This window comes from Mustela nigripes, chromosome 4 (assembly GCF_022355385.1).
Source record: "Mustela nigripes isolate SB6536 chromosome 4, MUSNIG.SB6536, whole genome shotgun sequence".
NCBI lineage: Eukaryota > Metazoa > Chordata > Mammalia > Carnivora > Mustelidae > Mustela > Mustela nigripes.
In genome coordinates, this window is record NC_081560.1 from 87,925,609 (window position 1) to 87,936,608 (window position 11,000).

General features: G+C 48.7%; 1 protein-coding gene across 5 annotated transcripts in view; it reads right to left on the minus strand.

Annotated features, from left to right (window-relative positions):
* Positions 1 to 10,940, minus strand: part of ATXN7L1 (ataxin 7 like 1) — a 236,254-nt gene extending 225,314 nt beyond the window's left edge. For all 5 annotated transcript variants that reach the window (XM_059397018.1, XM_059397017.1, XM_059397014.1 and 2 more), the window contains exons 1-2: positions 10,738 to 10,940; positions 10,153 to 10,221 (exon numbers count right to left, since the gene is read on the minus strand). In XM_059397018.1, the coding sequence (XP_059253001.1) occupies positions 10,153 to 10,221; positions 10,738 to 10,918 (250 nt within the window). In that variant the 5' untranslated portion in view covers positions 10,919 to 10,940. The remainder of the gene's footprint in view (positions 1 to 10,152; positions 10,222 to 10,737) is intronic.
* Positions 10,941 to 11,000: the final 60 nt, after the last annotated feature.

The following is an 11,000-nucleotide window of genomic DNA, read 5'->3' on the forward strand; positions in this document are numbered from 1 at the left end:
TTTGTTCTTCAAAATCCCTTCGCAAAGGATTCTCAAGGTGGGCAGAGCCGAGAGTCATTTCTCAGAGACCATAAAGTGATTCAGAGGGGTGCCTGAGTGGCTCAGTCTGTTAAGCGACTGCCTTCGGCTTGGGTCATGATCCCAGGGTCCTGGGATCGAGCCCCACATCGAACTCCCTCTTCAGCGGGGAATCTGCTTCTCCCTCTGCCTACTGCTCTGCCTACTTGTACTCTTTATCTGTCAAATAAATTAAATAAAAAAAAAAAAAAAAGAGTGATTCAGAAAGTTTGGGGAAAACCCACCCCCCCCCCCCCCCCCCCCCGCCAAGAGCCTGTTTAAAATCCACCTTCCTGTGCTCCACTCCCGGTGCTCCTGATTCAGTACACCACAGGCTGGGTTGCTCAGGACCTAGAGATTTCAATGCACGGTCCCCAGAACGACCACACTCCAAAAAACTGAAACTGGTAATCACTCATAAAAACTAATAGCACAGGGACACCAGTCCAACTCCTTGTGACTTGATTCCTGGCATCCTCAAAGAACCCCAGTGGACGCCGCCTGGCCCGTGCAAGTGGCAGTTCCACCAAGGCCAAGGAGAGGACCCACACACCTGGTAAAAGCAACGATCGTGATGAGAGCTTACATTATTAAGCACCTGCTGTATGCCACAGAGTATCTCATTTGTTTTCACAACAACCCCAAGAACTTATCCCCATTCTGAAAAGGAGAAAATTGAAGCTCAGAGAAGTGTCCCACTCCACAGCTAGGAAGGAGCACAGGTGAGATTTAAAGAACCCTCCCTAAAACTTCTGGGTCTGCAGTGCCAATGCACTCCTATGCTAAAATACACAGGACATAAAATCTACCACTTGAACCATTTTTAAGCGTACAGTTCAGCGGCATGAAGTATGTTCAAATGGGTCTGTAGCTGTCTCCATCATCCCTTCTCCAGAACTTAGTCATCTCTCCCAACTGGAACTCTGTGCCCATGAAACAGTAAGTCTCCTTTTCCCCACCCTCCCCCTGCCCCTGGCAGCCAGCACTCTACTACGTCTCTGTGAATTTAACTACTTTCGGAACCTCAGTAAGTGCAACATACAGTCTCGGCCCCTCTGTGTCCAATATACTCTTTTTTTTTTTTTTTTAAAGTTTTTATTTATTTGAGAGAGAGAGAGAAAGAGAGCATGTGCGCACATATGCAGGGGGAAGGGCAGAGGGAGAGGGAGAAGCAGGCTTCCTGCTGAGCAGGGAGACTAATCGGTGGCTGGATCCCAGGACCCTCGGCTCATGACCTGAGTTGAAGGTAGACGCTTAACAACTGAGCCCCCCAGGCACCTCGTATCCAATACACTCTTAGAAAGAGCCAGATTCTACTTTAGTCTGATAGGACCAAGTTGAGAACGTGTCTCAACCATCTTTATACCCTGGTTTGTGGCATGGGTTTGGGTGCCCTGTGTCCCCACGCCAGGTGTGCAGGTGCAGTCCCCCACTCCTGCCAGAGAACCCCATCTAGCTCCACGGAGTAGATACACCGACCACTCCTTCCATCACGCAGTCACTTTCATCTTCCCCACTTTGGTGCCCTAGTACCACTTTGTCCTGCTGTCGGGAGTACTTACTGGGCTTCCTTTTTTCTTTAAGTACCTGATCCTTTAAACTTGGCAAGTGGGATTGTGTTATGAACTACAGGTACGAGGATAAAACATCTGCCTAAAAACAAAAGCGTTCCTCACAGCGGGACTCCAGCTTTGCTTAGACGCAACTGGACAAGCCAAGTGTAGCCCCTGAATGCTAAGGCTCCTTGGGCTCAGCCCACTTGCAGGAAGGGATTTCCTAGCCTCCCCTCATGAGTTCAAGTGCCTCACGGTCTCAAGCCAGGTCCAATTGGCTGAAGTGGCCAGTCTGAGCTCTGCCACAGGAGAGAGTGGGAGGATGCCAGCCAAACAGCATTGGCTGGAGCATGTCATCGACAACACTGCACCAGGAGTTTCAGGAGAGAGATGTAGAAGTCAGTCTTTGACATTCGGATTCCACAATACAGAAAAAGGCCAACCCACCGGCTAACCGTCTTCCTCTCCATTATGGCTACATTGGATTATTACATTCACAATTGGACTCCCAGGAATCAAGCCCCATAGACTCCCACTGTAAGGTGAGACCAGAGAGGGCACTCCCAAGAGCTGGATGTTTCCCCGACCCAGGGCTCTCTTCTCCTGAAAGGAGCCTGGGCACAAGGTGCCCTCTCCATGTGGTGCTGTGCCAGCCTGGGGAAGGCCACTGCGGGCAGTGAGCAGTGCTCCTCCAACCCTCCCCTGCTGTCTTGCTCTCTGTGGCGCAGGGGGCGCCTCAGCCCCTGCCCCCACCATGTTCTTGGATTCTCCCTGTGGTGTCTCATCCACAAATAGTTGTTAGCTGTTCTTGTGAGGAGGAGTGAGGTCAGGAATGACCTAAGTCACCATCATGGGGACATCACTCCTATTGTGGTCACTAAATGATCCTAGCAGGTGTAAGGACCGGGCTACCTCAGCCCACGGGGTCCGTGGGTAAAAGGGGATTTGACTAGGGCAGGGTCTTACTGTGTCTGCTACCACCTTAGGTCTACTTCTGAAGGATGTCATGAGTGAAATGAAGTGTTGCGAAGGACAGGTTAGTCCAAAGGACAGAAACACACATACACAGAAGAGCGAGCAGGAATGGAATTGGCCTCACTCTTCTAAATCGCTCTGGAAGCAGAGCCGGCCAACCCCTGATAACCACAGGCTGCAGTGAACATGGCCTTCCCATTCTAAGTAATGCCACAGACCACTTGACACCCAGGTCAGAAGCCCTCAGGAATGAGACCTCCTCTGCCCACCCTATCTCCTCATCTTGAACATGGGAATCCTGAAGCTAGCTGCTTTGCTCTCTGTCATGTGCATCCCCATTTCAGACAAATCCCGTGGGTAATCAAACTGCACAGAAAGCCAGTTGTATTTCCAGCCTGACTTTAAACATACTCCGAGATCCTTAATGCTTCACCATTATCGGAATCGGCGCCTTGGGGTCTCCTCTACCCACAGCGAGGGAGGGCTAGGCCACCCAGAATTAAAACCTGAATCTCACCACTGTCACCATTTAAGATAGAATGCAACTGAAGGTTTGGAGAAGCCATCCTGGAAACCTTAGGAGGAGAGCTCCTGGAGGGAGCGAGTCCACTCTCTTTAGCTCCTCCTAAATACAACCCAGAGCCCAGGGATGTCACGGCTGCATAGACACCTGCTGGGTGTTCACTGGGGTTGACACCCCTCCCCTCCCCCCGCCCCAGGATGTAGGTCTAAGACAGAGGCAGGCAGGAACAGAATATTTCTGTGAAAATCTTAAGTCTACTTTCCTTTGTCTTCTTTTCCAGCATCTTCCTACAGCAGTGATTCTCTATCTGTGTGATTTTTACCCCGCCCCAGTGGAACTTTGGCAATGTCTGGAGATGTCTTGGGGACGGGAGCCACTGGACTCTACTGGTAGAAGCCAGGCATGCCACTAAGCAGCCTGCAATGCCCAGGATGGTCCCCACCACAAAGAAGGAGTGCCACTGTTGGGAAACTTTGTTAGAACTCTCTGCTCTGCTGTCATCCCTCTAGGGACAGACTTCTTTGTTTCTAGAACATTCTATATTCTCTCACGTTTTGGGCCTTTGCACATGTTGCTTCCTTTAACTCTGTCCTGCCCAGCCCTGCACATGGAGACTTCCATTTGTCCTCCAGATTTTGGCACACATAAAATGTCCCCAGAGGGAGGCCTTCACTGAGCCCCTAATCTAAGTGAGGTCCCGCCAACATGCTGCTCAACGGCACTGCACCCCAATGTTCCCTTTCAGAGCGCACACTGCAGTCACCTCAACTTTGTGGCAGCGCCACGAGGCAGAGACTGTGCTATTTCATGGCTGTCTCCCCAGGCCCAGCCCAGGGCTGGCGCCCTGCGAGAGCTCGCTCAGTCTCCAACGCACGGCCCAGGCCAAGAATGCAGGTGGGGGTATTAAAAACTTAGCAAGACACTCAGAGGCTTTAGTGATCATCCTGCCGCACAGGCACCAAAAGCCGAAAGTGGCAGCTCCTTGTGGAAGGGCACGGACCACTCTGCAAGATGAGTGGTTATGGCGGGACACCAAGCAGCACCTCCAGGGGGTGCCATCATCCACACCCGGGGATCAGTGGGGGGCGGCGGTGCAAGAAGGAAAAACAGTGTAAGAATCTACTGGAAACCAAGGGGAATGGGGGAAGGGGTGGGGGCAGGGAGACTTCCTTTCCACGGCACACTCTTTTGGATTTTGTAACCTGTGTCCATTATTAAAGAAAATAAGAAGCATTTGAATGGCTGCATCTGTATAAAAGTGGACATCTTCTAGAGATTAAAAAAAAAAAAAAAGGCTCGTGCAGAATGACATATGATGAGAGCCCAGCACAGCGAACCGTGCTTCGTGCTTCGAAGCTAAATTCACATACAGTGTTTCAAAGTGTGCCCACCCTCACTTCCTGTTTTGGAAGAAGCCAGAGCCACATTTTCTCCACATGAAGACCCGGGCACATGGAAACGCTTGTATGGATAAAGAGTCACTCATTTTAGAAGCTTTATATTTTCCAAACTAGATGGCTTTGAAAACATGCATGTGCACGCGCGCGCTCTCTCTCTCTCTGCTTTGCGGTCTTGGTCCTGGCATCCCCCTCCCTGCCCCATCAGTTGGAGGCAACTACAAAGCTTATTCATTCTCCAGGCCTTTCTCCTCCTTTCCAGCCTGCCTCCCTGCCACCTGGAAGCCACTCTGTCTCTCCTGTCCTTTCATCCCAAATGCTGGGCAGGACGAGAGAGACGATCATGAAAACGTCAAAGCGAGCAAATGTTGCTGCTTGTTAGCCAAAGGGGAGACTTCACGGGCAAGGAAGGTGAAATTGATGCAAAAATGAGGTTTATCTATGTAATCTGTGGACTTGGTGTCTTCCCATCTCCTATTAGCATAGACACGGAGTTGTCTGTGTAATGACAAAAGGAAGCTGCCTGCGGATTCCCAGGAATCCCCACCACTTGTCGCGGTCTTCCCTGGCTTGGCTTCTAAGAAGGCCTCACTCTTTCCCGGTCAGCTGCCACCGCTGCCCCCAATGTGCTCCCATCCCGCCACAACGGCAAGCCTCCTAAACCTGAGCTGAACACATTCCCACGTTCCCCGCTTCCTCCTCCCTTCCAGCTCAACTCCGTCAGCACCTCGGGGGACAGCAGCAAACTCTTACAGTCACGGCGAGACCTTACTGGCCCAGCACAGTTTCCAAATCAGACGCATTCCACAAGTTTACCTCCATCAAATCAGAACATCTGGGAACATTAAAACACAGACAAATGCCCGGAGAAACCAGCATCAACTTCCAAAAGACCCAAACAAGGATCTCTGGAGGGCTTCCTTGTCTCAGTGACAAGATAAAATAACTTATCGATCAATTTTTTGAATTATTCTTTACATCTTCCCAGTCCCCAGAGAGATGTCTGTAAACCCTCCTTAGCCATAGGCCCGAAACTGTCTAAGTATATTTTCTAACTCCTGATAAAAGCTATAAAAGACTACATATTTACTGCACTCCACGAAACACATGGATGTCATAGAAATCATTTTTTTAAAATCACTAGCTTTATAAAATTATGATAACACGGTTTACTCTAAAAATGAAATTTCTGATACAGGATCTCTCTTCCCATTTGTCACCCAGTAGTTGAAAGTCCTAATTAAGTATAATAAAGTGTTCTAGAACTGGTTTCATTAATAAATGATAATCATAAAAACAGTTAAAAAAAGAATAGAGGCAAACATTATATGCTTTCTGTTTGCTGGGTCCTGTTCTATTATCTCAGTCAGTGCTCACAACCCTGTTAGCACCTCCATTTTATACAGATCTAGGCACTCATGAGCCATTCACACACTGTTCCCGATTTACAAATTGACATCCTTAAAAAAAGTTCAGGGGCACCTGGGTGGCTAAGCTGGCTAAGCCTCTGTCTTCAGCCTGGGTCATGATCTCAGGATCCTGGGACCAAGCCCCCCATCGGGCTCTCTGCTCAGCAGGGAGCCTGCTTCCTCCTCTCTCTCTGCCTGCCTCTCTGCCTACTTGTGATCTCTCTGTCAAATAAATAAATAAATTCTTAGAAAAAAAAAAAAGTTCAGGTAAGCCAATGAGAAACAAAGACCATCCTTCTAAATCACAGAGCTTTTTCCCAATTAGCTGGGGAAAAAAAAAAAAAAAAAAAAAGTCTTCAGATAAATCTATGAAGCTAGAGGGAGAAAATTATTTTAAAAGGTTAGCTAGATGAATGGCCTTCCTTGGAATTTTCTATTATGAATGAATTTCACATCTTTAGATTAGACTAACAAGGTTTCTGGGACCCTTCTCCCCCTGCAGGAATGTCAGTGCCTCAATGGTCTGAGGTCCGCTTACTCTCTACTTCGGGAGGACACATGTGCCTGGGATTTGAAACTCAGACCCTCAGTGTTCTCAGATGCCTAAAGGCCACACACTCTTCACAAACTATTTGCTTGTGTAGGAGATACAGTAATGTTTGCCACCAAAAGATTATAAAATGAGAAAATAGACCCAGTGTGTAATAGTTAGCTGAGATATTTTTAAGGCGAGGGCTGTTGTTTCTTTAAAAACAGCCTGGAGTAGTATGACTGGATCTCAAACAGAGGTACATTCTATAGAGAGAGTCAGGGTCAGCCGTCTCAAAGGGACCCTGGGGGATGTATCATCCTACTCCCTTACTTTACAAGTGAGAGGAGAGGCCTAGAGAAGGGAGCCGATGTTCCCAAGGTCATACAGGGGTACTTCAGGAAGCTGCCCCAGAGCCCTCTCTCCTGCTCTGTGGGCAATCCTGGCCACCCTCGGTGTAATCCCCGGTCACCACATCCAAGCACGCAGTTCGCAACACCTTCTGAACCCAGGTGATAAGCTAGCAAGGTTTGAGGGTGTTTTGCCAAATTCCTCTTGTCTGTGATTTTTGCAAACTTTGGATGAAAGAATTCACTACAGCAATTCCGAAGCATCCGGTTAATGTTTCCTACTGATACAGGTGGAGAACCGAAGCCACAAAAGCTAAAAGGAAGAAGGAAGAACATTCCAATAACCAGGCTATCCTAAACGCCGGCAAGTCCTTCCTGGGTCTTTTGACGCTGTGGCCAAATACAGGCAGAAGGCAAAATGTTTCTTCTTTCACGTTTCCAGCTTAACTTTCCTCCCTGAGCTTCGTCTATAAAATATCCCGTTTCACAACAATGGTCACAGCAGCGTTATTCACTATAGCCGAAAGGCAGAAACAAGCCAAATGCCTTTCAATCACCAGATGACTGCCCAAGTAAACCGGGGTCTATAAACACCATGGAATATTATTTAGCCATAAAAAGGAAAAAAAAATTCTGACACCTACTACAGTGTGGATAAATGATGAAAATGTCATGCTAACTGAAATAAGCCAGACACAAAGAGACAAATACTGCATTTCAGAGAGAGAGAGAAAGAGAAGGGGGAGAAGAGAAAAAGAGGAGTGGGACAGGGAGAGAGAGAGAATTTAAAATAGGCACCTTCCTAGAGGCAGAAGGTAGCACAGAGGTTTCCTGGGCTGAGAGGAGGAGCAATGGGGAGTTATTGTATAAAGGCTGCAGGGTTCCCGGCTGGGATGATGAAAAAGTTCAGGAAACGTACAGAGATGATGGCTGTACAACATTGTAAATGCACCTAGCACCACTGAATTATACTATTTAAAATGGTAAATTTCACATTACAGTTCTTTCACCACAATTTAAAGTATATTCAACTATGGATCACAGCCCTTGATTTCTCACTTGGCGTTCCTCACCCACTCGCTGCCATCAAAGCCCAAACTTCTTCTCAAGACCTGCTTCCTCCCAACAGCATCACAGCCAATCTGTGCGCTTACCACACGTGGATAACAACGATCATACCTAGGTCACTTTGCGTCCTGGAGACCCATCCACAAACCCATATCCATCTGGAGGTCACCCATGTGGTGACTCCGACAAGAAGGCCCATGGCAAGACTAATGCAACCAGTGTTTCTGGAGATCCCGGCACCAAACACACCAATGCAGAGTCCCAGTGTGACCCTTCGATTCCTCACCATGATGGCAGGGGTGGGGATGGGTCGTGATAGATATTGACTACTGTATCCTCCACCTCTGCAGACAACCGTATGCACACAGCAGGGAGACCTTTGGGCACTGCTAAGCCAAGCTTGCTCCACCAGGCCCAGGAACAAAGAGATTTCAGCCCATGTGTGGCTATTTGGTGAACTCAGCAATCGCACGTTACACTGAACAGTGGGCGTCCTTAATGCAAACTCATATAATTAGGAGCTAAATCTTTGTACCTTTACAGGACAAAGGCTGTAATAAGCAGGATGTACCATTTGTGACTTCTGAGGAAAGGAGAGCGTTTCATTTTTCCTTAAAAGAATCTGTTTCCCAAGAGGCAAAGAGAATCTGTGAACAACAGGATTTTGAGACAGATGCAGGGAGGAGGGGGCAGAATACAAGCTTTGGGTGGGTATGGTCAGAATCTGCCATCCAGGCCTGAAAGGTACCAATCGGTGACACACCATGACCTTTACTCAACTTATTTAAAGGTTTTCACAACCTCATCTTCCTCTGTGGAAACCTTTTCACGGCCGGTGATCTGACAATGGAGTCCCATGAGCTCTTAAAGGTCTCAAGAGTTTGTAAAGAAAACCAATTTCGAGAGATACGTTCCATTGCCAACACACATGGACGTTCAGCACCAATAAGCTGCCACTTGTAAGATTTCCACTTTACATCGTTCCCTCGTGCATCCTGGAGACACATGGCAGGGATCACACTAAGATATTTAGAAGCAAACATCTTTAGAATAAGGTTTCGTTCCTGAAGTGATTAATTAGCAGGAACACTATGCTAGAAAACTGTCCTTGAATATCTTAACCTCCATGCTCTTTTTTCTAAGGCACAGATTCTCCTCTGGCTGGATGGTCAGGAAATCCCTGGGCCCAGAAACCCAGGGACTGATCCACAAAACGTTTCCAAGTAGGTTTTAACTGCCTTCCGGGGTGATATCCTTGTTTAGGGGGGAGACCATTCTTGGGAGTCTGACTGGCCTTTCCTCCATTCGTTCTGGATGAGCAATGCTCCCACGGCCTAGTGATGGCTGAACTCCTTCAACACTTCCCACCAACCTTTTCTGCCCCCTCATGCCTTCCTCCTACCCCAATTTCAGCCAGCCATGTTTACAAGACACCAGTGAGTAAATCGCAATTCAAATGAACCCATCCATTTGTTCAACAGAAAGTGGCCTCTGGAGTTGCTTCCACGTGAAGCCCAGAGGCCAGAGTTACATACGGCAGGCCTGCAAACGCAACCAGGATATGATTTATTTATGATGACCATGTGTGTTTGACGCCCAGTTCCAGCAGGCTGTAGCTTCCCTCCCCTGCCTCTGTCTGGGATGACCTATCTCCACACTGTGTCCCCTTTCGGGGGCTGTATTTCCAGGCTGGGGAAACAGAGATGTGCAAACCGGCTGGGGGCTGCACACACATACACCCCGAGCCCTGCCTGCTGCACAGCCATCTGTGACCAAACGCGAAGTGGGCCGAATGTAACTTGCTGCGAAGGTCTGCCATGTACAATGGTTTTCAGTGGAGAGTGGAGAAGTAACTGCTGGAATGACCGACCATGTGGGGCTCATTAAGCTGTTGTGTATTCGCCCACAAGGAAGGCTGGGATGCTGGTGAAGAGAGCCCCGCACCTCATTTCAGAGATTTCAACCCCCCCCCCCCCCCCCCCCACCGCCCACCCACCATTTGGCAATGATGCTCCAAAGGTGAATGGCAGATACACATCAGAGGGTCCAAACGGGGGACTCCAGCTTAAGTGCTGTAAACTTCTGCCTTCCACAGTCACCCCCCTTCCCCCCACCCCAGTTGTATTTATACTTTGAAAGAAGTTAACATGAAGCAGTAGTCACCTGGGCGTGCTCGATTTTTGACAAGCCTTAGTCACTCTGTACCCAGCAGAACAATTCACATTATAGTCGAAATCCTGTGAAGATTCTACCACACATGCTAACACTAAAATGCCAGTAGCTCCACTTACCTTCTTTATTAAGCCTCATAACCTCCCTGTTTTTTCCACCCTCTTTTCCAGCCTCTTCTAAATCTACATCTGCAGATGAAAAAGAAAAGGAGAAAAGAAAATGAGGGGGGAAAAAAGATCAAAAAGGGGGGAAAAGCCAAAGTCAAGGGGGGGGGGGGGAGAGTGTTTATTTGCAAACAGATCGATATAAATACTGAACATGAAAATCTTTCAAAAATTGACAATGCCACATTTTCTCCCAAGTCCGGATTGCCATCTACCTGGCCCAGATAGGTACCAAAAAAACTATGCAAGCAGCAACAGAGTAGCCTTTTAAACAGATACACCGTGGGGCTGTGAAAGCCCACCCCGCGGGCTGCCACGGGGAGCCGGGCACAGACAGACAGACAGCCAACCCTGGCAGCAGGGCCTCTCTCTGTGCATTGATGATCTGTCTCTGTGTGTATTTATTTAGAGAGAGAGGGAGAAGCATGGAGGACACCGGGGGCCACTCTCTCTCTCACACACACACTTTTTCCCAGTGGCTCTAGGTGAATGGAAAGGTTACAGGATAATAAAAGGAGGAGGAGGCGGTGGGGTTCTTACTGTCGGAGCAGTGTAATTTGGCGGCGTCGATCCAGGAGGACCAGGGTTTGCCCAGAAACGCCTCCGGACTGGGCACTTTGCGATCCAGTGTCGCCATTGCTCTTCCTTCTTGTTGCTTTTTCCCTGTTCCTTCGGCAGCAGCAGCCGAGAGACACGGGATTCGAGAACGCTCCGACGTCATCTTCGGAACGTTCCGACATTGAGTGCTCTGAAAGGGGGAGGGAGGGAGGGACGGGAGGAGGGCGCGGGGAGGCGGCGGAGGA